This window comes from Embiotoca jacksoni, unplaced genomic scaffold (genome assembly GCF_022577435.1).
Source record: "Embiotoca jacksoni isolate LCO1_2020_lvr unplaced genomic scaffold, fEmbJac1.0.p SCAF_2, whole genome shotgun sequence".
In the NCBI taxonomy this organism is placed as follows: Eukaryota; Metazoa; Chordata; class Actinopteri; family Embiotocidae; genus Embiotoca; species Embiotoca jacksoni.
Window position 1 is genome coordinate 1,270,588 of NW_027185340.1, and position 22,357 is coordinate 1,292,944.

Here is a 22,357-nt window from a genome sequence, read left to right on the forward strand (position 1 = left end):
TGTAGTTTGATTCTCATTTTGTACAACGAACAGCACATTTGTGGAGGTTTTAAAGTAGAAGCCAACGGTGTCTAATAGTATTAGTGTTATAATACTAGTTTGGCTAAACAATGGATCAAAATATAGAATAAAATACCATTAACAGCAGGTCAAAACAACACACAGGTGCCGTGTAGAGTCCCCCCCCCTCCTCCCAGTGTTGACCTGAATTGGGTACATTTTTTATTTAGTGTTTAAATATAAGGAATAATTGATTACTGAATGTAAGACATAATATTAATCATATGATGTGGCTCCCTAATTTATATGAACACATGATTTATTTTTTTACATTTCTTGATAATATTTGTAATTGTTTATGTTTCTCATTATGTTTACAAGTATTCACATACAAGTACTTTCTAACTCTCCATTACTGCTTCACAGACCAGATGAAGGATGCAGCTCCAGAAGTGATTCTGAATCCACCTGCAGCTGCTCTTTCTCACACGTTTGTGACTTTTAATTTCAAGTGTAAACTGATTCAAATTAGTTTTTGAAAGAAGTCTATAAGCAGTTAGCAAAAGCTTCATAACATATCAATATGATGACTGGTTATCAATTCATTAACTGTACATACAACTCGTATCAGTTGTTCACTATCTGTTTATGATATATTATAAAGCAGCATGTAAACACTTTGTACATTTCAGTGATTATATTGTGCTTTTACGTGCGTCTACATGTGGAGCGATGCTACTGTGACTGCAGCATTAATAGTGACATTAGGTGAATGCTGAAGGAAAAGTTAAGAAGTTTAATATTACATTTAAATATCAAAAATAGTCTCTGCCGTCACGTGAGTTCAGTTCCCTCCATTATATGTGATCCAACTTCACTTGGTCTGCAGAGATTGTTCAAAATAAAATACATGACAAGCAGCGGATTAAATAAAATCCCTGATGTCAACAGTTGTGCTGCTTTCAGTGGACGACACAAATACCTGAAACAGCTGATGTTACATTTAGTTCAGCACGTAGAAGCAGGTTTGTCTGGACGCAGGACAGATAGTGAATCTGTGAGCTGAAGCTAAAACATCTTTCTTCTCTTTTCAGGGTTTCTTTGCCCTCAAAGCCTCTGAAGGTAATGTGTTTACTGCTGTTACCATGGCAACAAACCTTAACCAAGTCATTTTAAGCCAAACTAGGATCTTTCCCTCAGGTTTTAGAGGTTTTACTGAACCGGACCGATCGTAGTGTCACATGATAAAACTGATTTATTTTTCAGCAATGATTTGTAACAGTGTTGGAAGTCAAAGATAAATATTGTAATACTGCTGATATTTCAGGAAGTAATGTCATATTTTTGTAGAAATCTTATTTTGTTGCTCAGTGTACAGAACAATAAAACATTCACCTTCGGCTGCAAGTCCGAAAATGGATTCAAACAATTATGCAATAACTTACTCAGATAAAAATGAATGAACTAGTCAATGACTACAAATCTTTGAACTGAACTTAGAAAAACATTTAGAATCAGCAAAGCTTTTCATAGTTTCCATAATGAATCCCCTCCTCTGCTAACTTCATATGAATAATTGGAAAGATGCTTTCTGGCATCTGTAAGTGCAGACTCATCCGGTAGGCACTCTTTGAAATGCACCTCATAAGAAACTCAAACTCAGCTGTTCTGTGCTTTTGCAGTCGAGCTTTCAGTGTCTGTAGCTGTAAGAAGGTGATAGTGATTTTCATGACTCACAAGAGACCTGTCTAAACTACCTCGATGGTTATAGCAACACAACAGACTCACTCAGTCGAAGACAATAAACCTCATTGTTGTGTAATCAGGACGACCTCGTACTGCATCTCTTACTATTTGCAAAGCAAAACAGCAGAAAATAAATATAATCCTGTTGTTTTTTTTACCTCAGACAGTCATTGCTTTACATTTTGATGGAGACGAACATTTATTTTCCATTGTTCAATCATTTCTCTGATTGTAACCAGACATTTTGAGTCATTTACATTTTTATGAGAAAATTAAAGGATTCTACTTTTGTCAGTGTTAATTGGCTCTTAAGGAGAAACGGTTTTGGGTTTTTAAACCATGAAAAATTGTAAAATTGGATTCTAACTTTGACTTGTTCTAGACATATAAAAGTGTTGTGATAAAGAGGAAATTTCATGCTGGTTCTGATTAAAATGGTGACTCTTGAACAGAGAATTATGTGTTGGAGGTCAGACAGTCAGTCTCATGCTGGTTCCATGTTTTATACATCAGTACACAGTGATTAGATGTAATTAAAACATGTTGATTTTTTTTTTTTATAACTGATTTTCCTTTATTCAGCACATAAATATGTTGAGATGCAGATAAGCATTTATGTAGCTGCTCAGTGAACACTTATGATACAAAATAGTGGATCTACTTAAGCCAGCAACTCTCTGTGAACATATCTTTGTCTCCGAAGCTGTAAAGCTGCAACCGTGTTTATGATCTGTCCTTGAACCTCTTTGAGCATGAAAAAGGAATCTTCTTGTCTTTAAAAAAGAGAGCTGAATTCATTCATGTATTGTACTAGCCTAAACTGGACCTGAGTCATTCTCTCCACAATGACATTAAAATCATCAGTTTTCTGCTAAAAGTTAAATGAGGAGATCAATACCATTCTCATGACTATGTTAAATATAATTGTCACCATCAGCTGATTACCTTAACTTCTCAATGAAGCACGGAAAGATGACGAAACAGCTGGAGGGGGGGTGGGGGGGGGGAGAGACCTGGTCAAATGTATAGTGAGTGGGAACTGGAAACTCCTGACAGAGACTTCTGTCCATAAGATCTTGAACTTCCTCCTCCGGAAGAGTTTCTTGTACATCCAGAGGGAAGAAGAAGACATGTCTCGAGGGTTGTCCCTTGTCCCCTGTCCTGTTTGTCTTGTTCATGGACAGGATTCAAGGTGCAGCCGGATGGAGGGAACGGCCGCTTTGGGAACCTTAGAATTGCTTTTCTGCTGTTTGCAGACGATGTGGTTCTGTTGGCTGCATCAGACCGAGATGAAGTCACTTTAGTTCTGGCTCAAAGTGAAGGAGTCCAAGTGTCTCTGGGTCTTGTTCATAAGTGATGTTGGAGATTGAGAGGAAGATGGGTGTGGTGTCCAAACTGTTTTGGTGAAGAGGGAGCTGAGCGCCACTAAAAGCGTCTCCAGTGAGTGTCCTCTGTCGGGTGGCGGGGGACAGACCCTGGGCTAATCCCAGAACACACTTAAGAGAATATACTGTATGTCTTCTGTGTCCTGGAAGTGACTTGCTGTGGACAGGGACGTCTAGGCTAACACGGTTGCCATGGTCACCCAACCTCGGATGCGCGTCAGAAAATGAATGAAGGGACGGACGGACAGCCAGAAGTACTGACCTTGTTTTGATAATTGAAAGCAGATCTTTAGTTCATCTGATGTCAACACACATCACACCAAACTACATTTCAAATGACATAGCTGCATGATTTTGCTATAGCTGTTTTCTTGCTACTACGGCCTTCCTAAAGACAAAGACCAGCAAGCTATAACATGAACTTTAAGCCTGTAGGAGTGAGCGGGGGATTCTTCAGACCTGGAAGCTACGTCCACTTTTATATCCGGTCAGTGGGACAGACTGTGGACGTTTCAGTGACTCACCATCGCCTCTTAATGTACAAAGAGGTATTACAAGACGAGACTTAAATCTTACACACTGCATTTTTTTCAACTTTATTTTTGGTTTGTGAAAATGAGATAAAAATGGGAGAGCCAGGATTTTCTCAAATTCCAGCTACGGCCCTAAAACATTGATGGTTGCTGCTGATGCTATCATAGTTTCATCTGCTTTAATAAGATCAAACAGATTTTCACAGTGCAGCGTTTTATCCTTAATCCTCAGCACTGAGCTCCGGGTTAAGAGTCAAACGTCAACATGGTTCATCTCTCAGCAGGTGTCTGTTCACTGGAGGCTGAGTTTTAGAAGAGGTGTCTTTAGATGCAACTTTTCACACATAGTGTTTTAGTGATGGTGAATAATTCCTGGTAATCTCTGCCATGTACATTTCTCAGGACGTTTTGGATGATTGAACTTGATTTTCCACTGTAATGACCTGGTAGAGTTTATTGAATATCAAGTCAGATTTTTGCCCGTCTGGGTCTTGAATCAAAGAAAGATGTTAACAAAAGGAAATTCATAGTAGGCTGCAAATCTCACATTGAAACAACTGGAACAGACACGGCTTGTTTTCTCAAAGAGGTTCTTTATTTCTTACACACTTCTGCCATTTCACACAACTTCAATGAAATCTTTGGCTGTAGACTGCAGTGAAAATAATCACTGTCACAAACACAGATACAGAAATAGTGGATCTCCTTGACAGCTGCCCTCTCTCCCTTCTCTCTCCTCTCTCCCCTTTCTCACCCTCTACATTTGGATTATGCTCCCTCTTGTGGACAGTTTCAGAAAGCTCCTGGTAGAAACCCCCCCCCCAGTCCCATTCCCTTTAGTCTCCACGTCTTCTGTTGTGTTTTAATCCCTTTAGAGACAACCATCAGAAAATGTCCTTGTGTGTTATTTCCACTAGCAGCCTTATAACAAAGACCTCATGGCAGTGGATAAGGGTTCAATAGATATATGGTGGAAATAAATGCAGTTGTTGTGATGAGTATTGATTGTAGGCTGGAACTTCTACAAAGTGAAGAAAGCAAGCAAAAGCCAGTTTACTAAATGCATCTGTGGTTATTTGGTTGTTTGCAGATTATAAGCTGAAAAGACTTGAACCTAAAATTTTTTTTTTTTTTTTTTTTTTTTTAGGTCTATCTTAATATAATATTCTCATTCCCACATAAATTGAATACAGTTATTGCTGTCTTTTAAGTTCCACCTCTTTTGGTACAAACTCTCCTTTTTGTGTTTCCCTGCTGAGCTGCAGTTTATGGATGTTAACAAAGAGGGTACAGAAAAGACTAATTCAGAGAGCTCAAATACAACATGAGCTTCAGAACTTCAAATTTAATTTTGCGCAAAATAAGCACTTTGAATTTGGCTCATTAATTACACGGGAAAGCACTTTAGGAAGAAAATACTTCAGGGCCAGGACAGGATGAACAATTACAGTGGCCAATAATGCTTTCAATGAAGACACACCAGTATTACACATCAGTAAGGCATTTTTACCCAGTCCAGTCTTCTTTCAAAATCCAGTCCTCATTATTTTAGTTGATTCTATTACACTCACATAATCCTTTATAATCCTCAATAAATAAATGCTTGATCATATTCCAAAAAATGTACTGACACACAACAATCCTGGGGGGCCGTACAGGGAGGAACTATCGGGGGACAAAGGGGGCCAACACTGGACGGCAGCCTTTAAAGACAAAAACCTGTGAATGTAATGGAACAACAATCTCAGACAGTGTTTATGGAGAAGCACAGTTTCAAGATGATCCACCAGAACATGGATAACAAAATCTATTGTAACTACTGACTGGGTGATCTTTGCTGGTGATTGGCTGTGTCCTATCATGGATCATGTTCCTGCCCTCATGTATGATGGTGACGTGTTCCAGATTAATGAGTCGGTTTATAATTAGATTCATGAAGTATTTCTGGAATGGCCCACTTGTCATCAGCTCCTGCAGGAGTCATTCTTGGTTTCTCACTGCCACCTTGTGGATTTCGTTTTTTCGTCCTTTCAGCTTGTCATGATGTCGTAGGTTACATCTTCACTTAACACCAATCTGTCTGCACAGAAAGTGCAAAAATAAGATGTTTGTGTCAGGTTTATTCTACATACATGAGGGGTATTTGGAAGCGTTTGTTTTCAATCTTTGTTCAAAATGATAAAATAGCTAAATCATGATATTTGAGGCGGTGAAATAAATAAATAACACCAATTGAAGGAGTGTTTAGGATCGTGATTTTGGGCGCTTTCAGTGTTGTCCTCTTGTTTTTTTCCACAAGAACAAAACCAGCGCTGCCCCCCTCCTCCCCTCTTCCATCCTGATCCCTCCTCACGTAATGTGTTGCTCATCATAGCATCAAACTTCAAGTCCATGTTCGTGACCAGGATTCAAAGCAGAGCTCCAGAGATCCGAAGACAACCAACACTTCCAAAAAGTCTCACTTTAGGGGCCGAAGCGGCGCCATTGAGGATGAACCTGCAGACTGGCTGCAGACGAGTCTGCTCCCCAGACATGCAGCACCGGTGGAGGTAGAACTGGACCTTCCGTGACTCATTCGTTGCGCAATGAGAAAACACAGATAAGGCTTGCTTTAAATGTCAGCAAATCAAACCTACTTCAACAAAAGCAAGGTCACCTTGTTTGGGATCTCGCGGAGAATTGAAGCTCAGGTCCGATTTTTTCCCTCCGTCTTGTTGGAGTCTACTAAAGAGCGCAGCAGTCTCTCCTTGAGGATTTAATTTGGTAATAAATTCACTTAGTTTTTTGGGGACTGCACCTGTTCACCTGGATACACACAGCCACGGTGAGTTGCTTTATTCATTTTCAGGCTTTAACAGGTCAAAACTAAATAAAGTCTTTGTTATCGTTATTGGAGATGCTCTAACAGGTGTTTTCGAAGGTGTATGCTACTGCCTGGGAAATATGTTTAAGTGGCCTGTTGTTTGCATATAAATTGGATGTGTTGTATGTTGAACAGGTTTAATTGTTCTGCAAGAGAAAAAGAAACTGGTTTAGTCTTTAGCTGGTTTGTGGTTTGGGAGAAAGAGATTTGTGTGGGTGACTTTAACCTGCTTCAGTCATCAGTGCAATAATCACCTTGAACAGTCAAGTCAGAGGACCCGAAGCCTGATTACTGAGGACATGTCATTCATTTAAGAGAATCAAAAATGTAAATGCTTTTTATATGCTTTTATTTGCATTATTTTGCTCATGGCCTTATGATCTGGATGATTTGGCAGCTGTGGTTTTCAGAGCCTTAGCTGTATAGATCAATCAAAGGATATGCTATTTACTATCAGGCTGACAAACATGAAGCTGTGGCGGCTGTTAACCATCATCCATCCTGAGCAGCATCCAGACGAGGATGGAATAATGTGCTCCTGTCAGAGGAAGTTAAATGGTTAAATGGTTATGACTGAACTTGTGATTCAGAAATTTTTTTTCTTTTTTTTCTGCCTTGTGCTGAGAATTTAAATTTCAACTTGTGAGACAGACTGTGTCCTTGTCGTCTACAGGTCTGTGTCGCCAAGTTGAGCATCTCTTTTACTGCTAAAGAGCAAGAGGCACGAGCTGTACATTCCTGTGGTTTCTTTTTCTGTTTCCCTGATTTTCATCTTGGATAGCATAAAGAGAGATTTGGGGGAGAATAGAGAGAGGGAGAAAAAAAAGTGACCAGGCTTTTTGAGGTGAAGACTTTGGCACAGGGTCTCGGGAGTGATGGCGGCGTCTGCACCCTCCTCCTCCTCTGGCGGCGAACCGGAGCCCAACTCGACAAATTTACAGCCACCGGGCTCAAGTAGGTCCATCACAGATAAAATGCTATTTCACGTGTGCTATTTACTTTGTGGGCGACGCCGTGAATCATTTTCATCGAGGGAGAGAGAAAGAGTGAGAGAGTGAGAGAGAGAGTGAGAGAGAGAGAGAGTGAGAGAGAGAGAGAGTGAGAGAGAGAGAGAGAGAAATCCGCTGCCATTTGAGAGGCTTCCTTCGCCACAAATCACCGCTGCATTCATTCATTCATTCACGGACCTCCCGGCGTCTCCGGGACAGACGGATGCTGCTGTCAAACTATAATGTCCTCTGCTAACATCACACTGAGGGCAATTAGCCTGGAAAACAAGCCAGAGGCTGCACCACCGGACCATCTTATCAGAGAGGCAAAAAGGGAGACATATTATTAGAAGATAAATTAGTATTATTATTATAATTGTTATTATTAGTGTTAGTGTTATTATTATTATTATTATTATTATTATTATTATTATTATTATGCTTGTGTGGTATAGGCCTAATGCATCCGTATTTTAACATGTTTTTCATTATTTTCTTCATTGCTTTGGCTAAATGTGCTCTGGTAGAATAAAGTGCCTGCATGGAAAAACTGAAGTGGCTGTTAATTCAGCCATATTCAATTGCCCCTGATGGCACATTTAAGCATTGTGAGAAGGGGCACTGTGGAGACCACTGAGCTATACCAGTCTTTTCTTTGTCAGCTGGTAGATAAAATAAGCCTTATTCTCCCAATGAATAGAGGTCTAAAATCATGTAACAGGTGTAGACAAACAAAAAATACAGATATTTGGTGTTTTTGCATTTGATAAATTTAATAAAATACAATAGACAGCACATGCATTAATATTTCTTCTCACTCTGTTTGGTTTTAAAAACCTATTTGAATGGCTTTGCACTGTCAACTGATGAATGGCAGTGATTGCATCATAATAGGCCCATGCATCACCTGGTTTGCCTGTATAGATATAGCCTAATAGCTGCACGTCTGTATTTGTAGTCCATTGTCTGGTCTGAATCCTATTTGTGAGCACACCTGCTCTTTTTCCTTTGCTTCTCTTCCTTCTGTTCTGTTTTCTGAGTTGTTTCTTTGTTTCTCATCTCATTTCCGCTGGCTTGGAGAAAAAAAAAAATCTGTTCAAGTGCATCCAGTGAGGTGAGCAGTGAGGGCAGTGATTTATCTAATGATCCAAAGCAAGGGTTAAATTGCAATGTGGTATTGGGACCGATCACAACTACCTCCTCCACCTCCTCCTCCTGTCCTCCCACTCCCAGCCTCCCTGCCCCCTTCCCCCCTCCCCCCTCCTAAATTGCTGTTTTTTGAGGATTTCGCCTTTGCCTCCCATCCAAGGTGCCCCATCCCCTCTCTGGCTGGGAGCCCTTGATAACGCAGTAGTTCTCTATCTGTCACTGGCCAGCCGGCTCATGTCTACTGATGCTCGCATTTCAACCAGCATCTTTTCACTCAATTAGATCTTTATGCTGGCGTGGATTCAGACGGCTAATTAATTTTAAATCCTTGCCTATAGGTCATAAACGGTGACACGCAGTGGAAACAGGCTTATCCAGATCCAGGGGCCCCAGAGAAATATTAAAATAATCCCATGACACGTTTTATGTTTCAGCATGCTACATCACTCGACCTCAAACGTCTCTCCATTTATTGTCATGTTGAATTTTTCAAGGTAAAAAAAAAAAAAAAAAAAAAGAATTTCGGCTTTTGTACGGCCCTGTCTAATATATATTTCTTTTTGAAAAATGGCAGGCTATGATGCATGGTGTGGAGTTGCTCATGGATGCACTCGAAAATTGGGAATGAAAATATGTGGTAAGTTCGCATTTTAATGTTTTAATATTTTTTTTAATTATGCAGGATATGAATTGCCATAGAAAGAGATCGAGTCTGTCGTTTAAGTGTCCACACACATGACCGTAAGGCTTCCTGGCCTCCATCCTTCTCCCCGCGGCTCTCTGGGAAACAACGCGGATTTCTGGACGAATGAGATTTTAAAATAACATCAAAAACAAAAGATTAACCAACATTATTTATCTTATTAAATTACCATCACATCTGATAATTCAACCAATCAACTAACAAAAGCATCCATTTTCCCCGAGTTGGAGCTGATTGAATTAAAGGGGGAATTATGCAGGATGGATTTGCCGATTGCGAGTCTATTTCAGTCTCATGCTAACTAACCAAGGACGGTCTGACATCCCATAATGGTGAATGTCACGCACCAGTGCGCACTACAATTTTCTGGTATTTTTGACCGACACGTTCTGCTGGTTTCATTAAAGCTATTTAATTACGCTGAACAACAAATCTGAAAAACATAAAGAAAGAAACACCAAAGCAAATATTTATTTAGGCCTATGTGGGATTGGTATTAAAGGGAAAACAATGTTGTTGTTGTTGTTTTGTTTTTTTTAATCCCAAAAGTTGCTTTTGCACAATTTAAGATGAGATTTCTGTAAAATCGAGCTGTATTTCCCTGAACAGCCTTTATTGATAAATTCATATCTATTATCAGCGGCCTCCTCAGATGTGCCTTCAGGCTGTTGTCATCGGCCACTTGAGCTCTTTCCTGCCCACTGAAGTGCACAATGTCGGAGGAGCTTTAATAAGAATTTACAGCCGCTACACGACAGCGATTTGTTAGTGCTTGGTTGGAGTTTGGTGCTGATGTCACCGGGCTCAACCTCCCGCGGAGCCCTCCGCCCATAAATAGGGCAGGACGGGACCGTTCTTCTCCTGGGGAAAAAAAAGACAGAGAAAGTACAGGTTGCACGTCTGGAGAGCAAGAGAGAGGATGGAAATGGGAGAGGACACGTGTTAGTGGGCCTGGGACGGTGGATGAAAAGCTGCAGGTCTGTATGGGAAGTGTAATCATCCTCAGGAAACCTCCTCTTCTGGTAATCGCATAGGATTCTTACAGAAGAACAACAGCATGGCGGAAAGGAGCAGGATTGTGAGTTCCTTGAAGGAGCGCACAGCCAAGAACCTGCTGTCCTGCGAAAACATGGGAGGAGAGGCGCAGTTCAGGAGGACAGAGACCGACTTCTCCAACCTGTTCGCCAGAGGTAGGCTTCACAAACACATTCATTACATGGAACACTTCAAGTTAAGCGTGATGTATTTCAAACCAAATTAGGGCATACAATTCCGGAAATACAAAAAATGTATGGAAAATGTCATCTGGATTATAAGAAGTACACAAATAAATAAATAAACAGAAGCAAATAAATGTATTATTAATCCAAGTTAATGCAAAAATAATTCTGTAACAGTGGGTATAATGAAACACCGTCTCACATTTTTAAACTATCCTTATTGTGTTTGGTGGTGAATATTATTTGCTTGCTTAAAAAAATGGAATAATCAAAAATAAATAATTAACCAGCTGGGGAACCTAAAGGTCACCAGAAAAATTCAACAATAAATAGTAAAACGTGTAAAAACTCAGGACTCACTCTTTAGATTCACCAGAAAAGATAAACCAGAAGAGACAAAAAGAAAAAAAATGGACATTTTTGTTTGTTTTGTAGACCTGTTGCCTGCAAAGAACGGGGAAGAGCAGACCATGCAGTTCCTGCTGGAGGTGGTGGAAATCCTCACTAACTACGTCAGGAAGACCTTTGACAGATCCACCAAAGTCCTGGACTTCCACCACCCCCACCAGCTGCTGGAGGGCATGGAGGGCTTCAACCTGGAGCTCTCGGACCAGCCTGAGTCTCTGGAGCAGATCCTGGTGGACTGCAGGGACACCCTGAAATATGGAGTGAGAACAGGTACGAGGCCTGAAGGTCCTCTGATCGATTGCTCTCATTAGATCAGCTACTCGCTCACATTCTCAAATGATGCGTTGGTTTCTGAGGATCGTGTTGCTCCGTTGTCTCACTCTTAGGTCACCCCAGGTTCTTTAACCAGCTGTCCACGGGGTTGGACATCGTGGGGTTGGCGGGAGAGTGGCTCACCTCCACAGCCAACACCAACATGTGAGTACTGTTGGGATGAAAGCAACGAGGATTAGATGCAGTTTGGAAGTCTTTAGGTTCATTTTATTCTGCTTGTTTTAAAGCTTTTAGTACTCATTATTTTTCAATGAAGAGGCTTTCAACATACAGTAATTACAGTCTTTGGTCCAGAAATACCCAGCATGCTCTAATAGGTTGTCAATCAAGCAAGAAAATAAATGGTCGACAAAGGAAGACATTTGTAGAGCTACCCCCCTCCCCCACCCACCTCCCCCCTCCCCGCAGTACTGTCAATGTTGGCCTGTGCTAAGACTGTGGTCACATAATTCAGCCCTGCAGGCAAACTAAATTGCATATTGATTAGCATTCACAGTTCACATGTTGTCTTTGTTTCATGTAATGCTCGTTCCTGTGATATAATAATGCCAGGAGGGCAAAAAGAGTCTTTTCTCTTCACACCATCTGGACATAATGTGAGCAGCATTCAGTTCAGGTTTCCATTGAAATAAATCCTTACTTTGTGAAAGTTGAAATATATATTATTCTGTCCCCTAATGTGCGCAAATAGGATTGAACAAAACATATATTGCAAAGATGTTGTATGTGATTGCATCTGTTGTAGTGGTGTACCTCATTAATAGGTAGCTCTGCATATGATAGTGGAGATAACACTTGGCCACAATGTCCTGCTGTCCGAGATGCAAACCTAACGTCCGAGGTTTGATTCCCTTCTGGGACCATTTGGGACGACCGCCGAGGTGAACTCATCTAAAGGTGAAACAGAAAAGAACTTGACCAATAGTTGGGTCACATGTTTTGGGGAATTTGATCATTATAAACCTTTCTCCTTGATTTGTAAATATAACATGCAGCTTCATATTTAAATCACTATATGGAAATACATTTATTGTGTAGAAGGTCGCAGGGCGCTGTAGTCCGGTGGAGTCCACGCTGGCCAAGGCTTCAGGCATTCACATACACAAGAACATATTTCCATTGTGCTTATAAATCTGCATAAAAACGAGTAAAAAAAAAAACTGTAAAACAAATTCAATACCACTCTCTAAAAAAGTCCATTTGGGGGATTATTCATTCTGATGTCTTTATTAAATTATTTACCAATGTCTACAGATTGGTTGTAATCCAGTCATGAGAACAAATTACGAATTGCCAGGTTGCAAAACTTCTTTTGACTCATTGATTCATGTAGTAATTTACCTTTTGGAAAAGCAATGCCGATGATCTTAATGGATTCTAACTCATCCATGAGGAGTAAATCATTTTCTGACCTTTAATAGAGCCCCTCCTTCAGATCATCTGAGGAATAAGTTGGTCTTTTGAGATTGTAACTGATGTGGAGACCGAGGTTTCACATTAACTTTGATTACGAGCCTCCCAGTTATCAAACTTATGACACTACCAGTCATTGAACATTAGTTTCAGAGACGTGTTCCCTCCTGCTGGTTCATCAGCTCAAATCCTGTCTTTAAAAAAGCACCGTTACCTCGTGTGTTATTGGCGACATCACCGCGGATGACTTGAACCAGAGGGTGGAGGTTGCTTAAATTCTCATTTACCTTTATTAATTACTCCATCAACATCTAATTACCCCTGGCAGATATTGACTGACACTAATAGACATCCAGGTCTTACATTATCAGAGTGAGTCAGCCTTATCTGCATGAATGAATGCAATGAAATTAATGTGCGACATCTGTGAAGTGGCATCTGACTTGTTTATTTTTTCCGCTCTGCATTACTGTATATGCTGAAGATGCTGAAAGGCACATATACGGCGACATACTTTAATGTTCCGCTGATTAATTTACTTTCTGTGCATGAATGGACGGATACTTATGTAATTAGAAGAATATTGGTCAGGAGAAGATGGATGACTTTGCCTGTGCTGTACTTTCAAATTGACTGTTCTCTGAGGCGGAGGGTTTTTAATGTACTTTGATGTGGAATATCAATATCGTGATCAACTCTGAGGGGATAAAATATAGAAGAAATTCAAAGCACCTTCAACAACTTTATTTAGAGAATATGACAGTGGGCCATTCTTACCAATTCTGCAAAATCCACAATGATCCTTTAAAAGTACATTGTTTACATTTCAAATATCCATATTCGACTAACTTCACATGTCTCACTAATTTTATGGGGAAAAAAACATGCTCTTCGTGCCCCTGCTCTACAATTAGAGTAGAGAAATGGCTGGTGGTAAGCTTTGGGTGAAAGGGAGTTTAACTTGAATGAAAGCTGCATAGAGAACGTAAACTGCAGAGCTGATTAGTACAGTGTATTATTATCCATATAAAACACTGCAAAATATGAAGTAAAGACTGTGCTGTATAAGAGGGGGTTGGCTTGGCTTTTATTACATAGTCAAATGGGTTTTTATTGTTTGTTGCAGGTTTACCTACGAGATTGCTCCTGTTTTCGTGTTAATGGAGCAGCTGACACTGAAAAAGATGAAAGAGATCATCGGCTGGCCGGACGGAGAGGGCGACGGGATATTTTCTCCAGGTAAAAGCACAACCAGAGATCTAATTCCAATGGCAGCTCAGTAACTGGTTGGATATCTGTTCTTATGCAAACATGTCAAACTCATGGTATTACACATAACTCCTTATATTCAGATCTTTTACTTGCATCATACTGTATACAATTCTTTTACATGCTATAGGAATCAGTATAATAAAGCCGTCATCATGCAAAGTGACTCATTTCAGAAAAACAATATACCACGAATTTGGATCAGAATTATTGATGCAGCCAGTAAAAGTGGGGTTCATTTCAACTACTGTACAGTTTATACTGCTGGGTGGTTTTGTCCATAATGAAGCATCATATTTGTTGATAAGATTTTGTATTAGTCAAATAAATCTGCAAAATAACTAAGGCTGCCAAATGAAGGTCATAGATTACAAGATACCTTTGTTGCATCTGAAATGTGGTGAAGAAGAAGCAATAAAGTACCTTGAATGTGTAATTAAATGCAGCGCTTACTTTCTGCCACTGTTGGATTCGACAGGAGGAGCTATTTCCAACATGTACAGTGTGATGATTGCCAGATACAAGTTCTTCCCTGAAGTCAAGACCAAAGGCATGGCAGCTGCACCCAGACTGATCCTCTTCACGTCCGAGCATGTGAGTCCAACGCCGTGTTACTGATCGCTGTCATCACACCGAACCAGCAGATTTATATCAGTATCTTAAGTGTGCATGTGACTCCGGCCTGAAATGAACTAAACTGACTAATTCCTGCAGAGCCACTACTCCATCAAGAAAGCGAGTGCAGCTCTGGGCTTTGGAACAGAGAACCTGATCCTTCTGAACACAGATGAGAGGTTTGCTTTGTATTTAACCTACATGCACACAGCCTGGTAAAATCATAAATCTGGATGACTTATGTCTTCTTTTTTCCCCAGAGGGAGGGTCATTCCTGCTGATTTGGAAGCCAAAGTAATACAGGCCAAGCAAAAGGTGAATGTCAGCAGCAATGACTCAGACGTCACCTCTGACTTATTCATTTCCTTCTATTAGTCACTTCATACAATGATAAACACTCATATGAGCTGTGGAGTTTACTTGTACAAGGAAACAGTGTGCCGGAGCCGCGGGGCTGTTTCAATAAGGTTAAAGCTTCTGTCTGTTCACATGTGACGCTGCCCTGGTCTGAAGTGTCTCCTGAATGCTTCAAAGGCAAAGGGCTGTTCAGACCACAAGAAATGAGGAACCAATTTTGCCCCAACAACGGGTGTAGATGGGGAGAGTGCATCATTTGAGAAGTGTGTTTTAGCCCACAGCTTTGATGTCCTCAATCACAAGGAGAAAAAGAACATAACAACTCGAATTCAACCCACAATTGTCTTTTTTTGTGTTTTTGGTCTGCAGGGATACGTTCCGATGTTTGTGAACGCCACCGCTGGCACCACCGTCTACGGAGCCTTCGATCCCATCAATGAAATCGCAGACATCTGTGAAAAGTACAACATGTGGCTTCACGTGGATGTAAGAGAATATTGATCATCTTCAATATAACAATTAACACCAGCTGTACATATCAGTTTTATAATGATCCACATCAGTGTCTTTAGTTTTAAGACTATGTTGTGTCCTCTGCAGGGTGCGTGGGGAGGAGGCTTGCTGATGTCCAGGAAACACAGGCACAAGCTGAATGGAGTCGAGAGGTAAAACAACCAGATACAGATCATGTTAAAGATAATAACAACAACTTGTTTTTTACTTGGATTGTTTTTGTTACGGCATCAAATTCAAACGAAGTTCAGTTCAGTCTTCAGAGAGGCCTAGCCTGTGTAAACAATTTCATTCCAGTATAATGTCAGGCAGTAACATAAAAAAAAACATAAACAGTATGATGATCACAAATCACAGGTTTGTGGTTTACAGTCAATTTGCATGAGAATAAACTTTCCCCAAAAAATGATCTACTGTGGAAAAAACGATTGAGGAAACCTCAAGAAGAGGGATTTCAATCAAATCAGATCTTGGGAGAATCAATGTCTTCTTAGAAACACACACACACACACACACACACACACACACACACACACACACACACACACACACACACACAGAGCTGTGTTTACTGTTTCAATTTCTGCACAGGGCCAACTCAGTCACCTGGAACCCTCATAAGATGATGGGAGTGCCTCTGCAGTGCTCTGCTATTCTGGTCAGAGAGAAGGTGAGTGTGTGTTTTTCACTCTGCTGCTCCACACAAAAGTACACAAACAGGCACAAATGCATACACAGACAAACAATTTTCTCCACAACCGGCCTGTTTATCGCTCATCACAACTGTTTCCATTGCAGGGATTATTACAAGGCTGCAACTCCATGTGTGCCGGCTACCTCTTCCAGCCAGACAAACAGTACGATGTTACATACGACACCGGAGACAAGGCCATCCAGTGTGGACGGCATGTTGATATCTTCAAGTTCTGGCTCATGTGGAAGGCAAAGGTGTGCATTTATCTAAAGCCTTATGATACTCACCGCTGCTACCGGCTATGCTGCCACGTATACAATATATGTAATAGATATGTAACAGCTCTGGTTTTTCTACCTTAAAGGGAACAGAAGGATTTGAGCACCATATTGATAAGTGCTTGGATCTGTCAGCGTACCTCTACGATAAAATAAAAACCAGAGAGGGCTATGAGATGGTGTTCAACGGGGAGGTGAGTTGATTATTCCCACAGGCTACTTTCAAATAAACATTCAGATATTCACTGCAGTGCAAACTCAAGATAATCAGCCGCGGCCACAAAAGAAAACTAAATGTACTGCTTTCACTGGTGATGAATAATACCGTGTTACATATCTAACTGGGTTTTAGGATTGATCGGCTCATTTTGCGTGGCTGACATGTTGACAAGAAACAGTGAAATTACAGAAGGTGTTTTTTATTCTTTATCAGCGCTCATTACAAATGTTGTTCCCGTTTTCTCTTATCAGCCGCAGCACACTAACGTGTGCTTTTGGTACATCCCACTGAGCCTGCGCATCTTGCCTGACGGTGAGGAGAGGCGGGAGAGGTTACACAAGGTAATGACTCATCAACCTGCGTTTAGGCTTCATTTCTGGTTCCCCTGCTCTGTTGAGTTGATTTATACTGACGGTGTTTTCCTGCTTAGATTTAAAGATTCTTACAGTAAAGTAAAGCAGAATTGTTCATATGCTTTTATTTGGCACGTATAGAGTTAAAGTAAAGTTTTGGTTGGTAATTCTCTCCATTTTTTGCAACAGGTGGCCCCGAAGATCAAGGCTATGATGATGGAGTCGGGGACGACGATGGTGGGTTACCAGCCACAAGGAGACAAGGTCAACTTCTTCCGCATGGTCATCTCCAACTCCGCCGCTACCAGGTCAGACATCGACTTCCTCATCGAGGAGATCGAGCGACTGGGACACGACTTGTAAAAGGTTGTTTTGTTTTTTTCACCTCTGGAGAGCCCCCAGCTTGGCGTCATGTCCCCTTTGTCTCATAAAGACATTGAGATTTTTGCTTACAGGTCTTTTCTGGCAATGCACAAAAAAAATTATAATATGCCTTGTGTGTTACTGTCTTTTCTTTCTTTAGCAACGTATATTGAAAATATTTGCATACCGGTTTATCTGAGTAAAAAGGCAGAGGGGTATTCTTGCTAACACATATGTGAAGTGGAAAGAAACCTGTTAATGTGACGAGTTGTGGGCTTCTTTTCATGGAAGTATGCAATAACAAGAATACCTGGACTTGATTATTCTGTACATAGCAGCAATGAAAAATATCACATTAGTACTGAAAACAGAATGAAATCCAAATATTTTTTTCACAAGTAACAAAACACAGTGTAGGGAACCTAATAGCTTTGACATATTAATATATATGTGGTAATAATTATATTATATATGGCAATTGTCAAGCCAGATGCGCCACAACGTTGTAGCTGTTATTTCCCTTTAATGTTAAATAGGTGGGAATATATAACACAGTCATTGTAAGAAGTACTGTACATGATTGCTGTGATTTTAGAGATTTTTGTGTAGATTGTTGTATAGTATTGTTACATTGCCTTTGTGCCAAATGTGTCCTAGTTTTACAGTGAGAAAATTCTATATGTAAATCGACCATACAGTTATAGTATGTGATAGATAAATCCCTTTATTTATATTGAGAGATTATTTTGTGAATAGGTTATCCGCTATTCAGTTCCATTTGTAATGTATCGTCCTTCCTGTTTGGAAACTCTGCTGTATTATATCGCAATGTTTTGAATAACATTTACATCTTTTTGTGTATTTGTGAACCAAAGAAGGGTTGAATTACATTTATGAAGATGTACACGGCCCTTATTCTCCCTTATGGATGGATTCAGATGTTTATATAAGAGTACTTCATTTACTGCCTTTAACTTTAGTGCAATCTCTGTGGTGTAACTGTGCAATGTCATTGTGATTCACTGATTGAATGTTGGCTTTATGTGGGAGGCTTGACTGGCAGTGCGGCTGCTGCTGTTCCGTTAATGATAAAAAGCACAACGCTAAACCTTGATCATGGGGCAGCTTTTATTCTAGGGACATATGATTGTCTGTCTTATGATGTGTCAAGTGGAGTAAAACTATAATATGCAAAATGTTGTTTGTCCTAACGCACTCGCTACAGGCACACTTTTACAGTGAGAAACATTATGCGAGAAACTGGGATTATTTATCATAAAGCATTTTGCTTGAACAATGAAATGCACACTGTTTGCTACTGTAATAAGATTTATTAAAAAATTGTACATTCCTGAATTAGCGGGATGAAACGTCCCTTGTTGTATTCAGTGTAGGCACTTTAACAAATCATTTGCAGAGTATTACTGGTGTATCCACAACACTAATAAAGACATGAGCTGTAGAACATCCGTGGGGAACTTTTATTTGCAGTTTGTTAAAAAGACTTTTGAACAAATGAATGTGTGTCCAACAATAGTGACATTAAAACATGGTGGAGAGGACTTATTTTAACCTTTGCTTTTAGTTGACTTTAGATTTACGTCCTCTCTCTTTGGGCCTCCATAGACTCCCCTGTTTAATATTATTAATATTATTATTAGTGGTTTTAACCATATAACAGCCTAATGAAGCTTCAGTCCTTACCTTTGCCACAAAGCAGGCTTTCACATTGAAGGCAACACAATACAGAAATGAACCAAAGCATTGTTAATATATTCCTTTTGTTTGCCAAAAGTCATTGACGGATAAAGAAATGTATCACGTGTTTTGTTTTGTGTTGTTACGTTGGAGTCAGTTAAAAGACAGAAAGGTTAGAGTTCTTATGAACAAACTAAAAAAGACTAGGCACATTATTATTGAGTTGGGAGGGGACACATCTGGGCTCATTTCCTGGAGTGGACTTCTGAGGGATGTCATCAGTTCAGAGTCATATCATCAGCAATTCTCGTAAAATTGTGAAATGTTTTGAAGCATCAAGCTTGTAAAATTATGCTGAGTTTCTTTTTGATTTGGTAAAGAGGGTCAGTGTCCTCCAGGAGCCCAAACACAACATTTCTCCCTCGCTGGTCATCATTCACAGACAAAGACGGGTTGAAACACATCAAAGTGGACGATCATCTCTGCTGATATTCCACCATTCAACAAATACACGTAAATAAGTTCAATACGTAGAGACGATAATCTCAATATGATGGCATTCATCTTGGACATTGTCTGCAAATCTCGCAGTGATTGGTAAGCTTGGGTAAATGTATTCTATTTAAAAAAAAATGTGTCTTCTGGAACGTCTTTTCAATCCACTTAGCCGTCAGCAACCATTGATCAGATTAATCACCCCGGAGGGACTTTTTTATTGGCCGATCATCTCCCAGCTGAGATTTCATGAGTACCTCCTGCCAATCCCTTCACTTCTCTCATTACTCACACTTTTGTCATAAAAAGCACCAGACTGTGATCTCTTAACATTTTTTTTCCCGAGGAGCCTATTTCGAGGCTTTGCTTGGCTGTGTTTTATTTCGACAGAGCTATATCAGGTCTGACTCTCCACCCTTCCTCCACCGGGCAGACGCTGTTTCTTTGTTTCATGCTTCAGTGCTGCGGTCATTACGGACCTGGTGTCAGTGGCAGCTTTGTAAAGTTACAGGGAACCTTAGAGAATTAAAGGGATAACCTCTCTTAACGGGCAAAAAGAAATAATAACCTTTGATTTCTTGCCACATCTGCAGGGAGATTTTGTTTGTTTGTTGGTTTATAGACGGTAGTGTCGTCGAAGACTAAATGTGCAAAACATAATAACGTTTTGGAAGCAGCTGCTGGAGAATATTATAATGATTAAATGTAAATGAGACCAGTTCTCGAGTCCTATAGTGTCACAGTCCAGTAACTCTGGACATTAACGAATGTTCCATAATTACCGGATCAATCAGCTCATATAAGTCAAATTATTCAGTGTAATGCATTTCATCAATAATTTCATCAGATTCATTATATTGGTAATGTTTATAATGGTAAACATTTTTTATGCAAAGTGTAGGTTTAGAGCTGATTTAAATTATAAACTTATTTAGTATTTAAAGGTGTTGGTCAATTGAATCCAATATTAACATCTTCATCAATTTTAATCATAAGCATAATTAAAAAAAAGAAGAAAACTCTAAACACCAGACTGAAACGCTTAATGTCTGTCCCTGCAATAATCTCTTCACACACACACACACACACACACACACACACACACACACACACACACACACACACAGGGAGAGAGAGTTCAGCATTCATTACATCACTGCAACTGAAACAAACAGCAGTGGTATTTATTACGTCTTACTCGTACTTTTCCTGGTTTAGTTGAGTATTTGGAGGTTTTGATGTGAAGGTTTTCCTCTCTCACACACAATAGGCCGCTCAGCCATCCACCCATACTCAGCTGTGTTGCTCCTCTCTCTTATATATCTATGAATCTTGTCAGTGGTTTCCCGATGTGCCAAATATATCCCCGCCCCTGGGAATCACTGCCACATTAGCTTCCTAATAGATACTGACGTTCCCATTGTGTGAAACAAGTCTAATGAAATGATGATGATGATATTGACTGCAGGCTGCTTGCCAGCCCTTCCCCCTTTCTTCTCCACTCACCACTCATACACACATGCAGCTTTTCCCATTAGGCTACTAACAATTGCTTCTTTTTTTATTTTTTTATTTGTTACCTCATGACAATATTATCAACAATAATCACATTTTCACTTTTGTTCACTGTAAAAGACAATAATTACAAACCCTTGTCCTTCCAGAGGTGTTCGTGTCACTACGATCTGTCCATGTTGTTCCTCAATTCAAGCAAACTGCAGCCGTGCTTAACAAAACTGTGATAACAGAATTAATTATAACACTTTAAGGTCTCTGACTTCTAAAGTAATTATAATGGCTTACACGTATCTAAATAGCCTCCTCTTATTGACTACGTGCCCACAACTTGATTAATCTTGGCAGAAAGTAAATTTCAAGCAGGAGATTAATAGTCCAGAGACTGTAACTTGTGTCCATGGCTGGGGAGTGTAAACCTAATCTGGCGCTTGTTAAAGTTGAAAGGCTGCTAGTAAATGTCTCTGTTGGACATTTTCTAAAGGAATACGCAGGAACCGAGGAGCAGTTAGTGAGTCTGCGCGTACTGACTGCAATCACGCATGTTAAATGATCTAAACAAGCTCACAGCACACGACTGGAATCGAATGCTCTGAAGTGAAAAAACAGGACAGGAAACATGTCTGATGTTGCTGAAAATAAAATGATGAACAACCACATTAATGACATGATAACTACCTGTGCTTTGGCTCTGCTGCGCTGTCGTCTTAATACAGACTTTTCTAATTCACTTTGCATTTTATCTTTCCTTCCCAGCACACCAGACTGCAGTGTTTCAGCAGAGAGCATGCATTTGTTGGACAGACCTTTCTTTCACGCTGCAAAAACGGGCATCTCACAGATGTACAGCATTAAACAAGTGGCAGAAACAGCTTATGATACTTGCTTACTGTGTAGAAATGCAGTGTGTATGTACTTGTAACTGTCTTTAAGAGGCCAAGATTTAGTTTCAGACCATCGAAGTGAGGACATTTTGGGCTGGCCTTCACTTCGTTACACCGCTTCAAAGTGTGTGTGTGTGTGTGTGTGTGTGTGTGTGTGTGTGTGTGTGTGTGTGTGTGTGTGTGTGTGTGTGTGTGTGTGTGTGTGTGTGTGTGTGTGTGTGTGAGGGAGAGAGAGAGTGAGAGAGAGATGGTGTGTTATTGTCTCCCTCCATCTCAGACTGGATATCTGCCGTAAAAATCCCTGAACAAAAGGACAGTGCACTTCTTGGCAGCTTCAGCTGTAAATCCCTTGGAGCACTGA

General features: G+C 40.2%; 1 protein-coding gene across 5 annotated transcripts; it reads left to right on the top strand.

The window, feature by feature from the left end:
- The first annotated feature begins 5,942 nt into the window (after positions 1–5,942).
- Positions 5,943–18,873, top strand: LOC138200855 (glutamate decarboxylase 1). 5 transcript variants are annotated; one of them, XM_069153794.1, is made up of 17 exons: positions 5,943–6,488; positions 7,390–7,481; positions 9,240–9,302; positions 10,403–10,558; positions 11,024–11,266; positions 11,383–11,473; positions 13,869–13,981; positions 14,490–14,605; positions 14,726–14,805; positions 14,887–14,941; positions 15,353–15,469; positions 15,584–15,648; positions 16,088–16,166; positions 16,295–16,444; positions 16,555–16,662; positions 16,940–17,029; positions 17,231–18,873. In XM_069153794.1, exons 2-17 carry the CDS (start codon positions 7,403–7,405, stop codon positions 17,402–17,404), a joined length of 1,779 nt encoding a protein of 592 aa, XP_069009895.1. In that variant the 5' UTR covers positions 5,943–6,488; positions 7,390–7,402; the 3' UTR covers positions 17,405–18,873. The 5 variants fall into 5 exon arrangements, with proteins under 5 accessions (XP_069009895.1, XP_069009893.1, XP_069009892.1 ...); XM_069153792.1 differs by having other exon boundaries at positions 5,944–6,488; positions 7,201–7,481; XM_069153791.1 differs by having other exon boundaries at positions 5,944–6,488; positions 7,309–7,481.
- Positions 18,874–22,357: the final 3,484 nt, after the last annotated feature.

Bases quoted from the DNA above. Each gene is read 5' to 3' on its own strand.
- LOC138200855 (XM_069153794.1), top strand. From the start codon at position 7,403: ATGGCGGCGTCTGCACCCTCCTCCTCCTCTGGCGGCGAACCGGAGCCC. The intron at 7,482-9,239 runs GTAGGTCCATCA...GAAAAATGGCAG, and splicing joins TTTACAGCCACCGGGCTCAA to GCTATGATGCATGGTGTGGA. The intron at 14,606-14,725 runs GTGAGTCCAACG...TAATTCCTGCAG, and splicing joins TCCTCTTCACGTCCGAGCAT to AGCCACTACTCCATCAAGAA.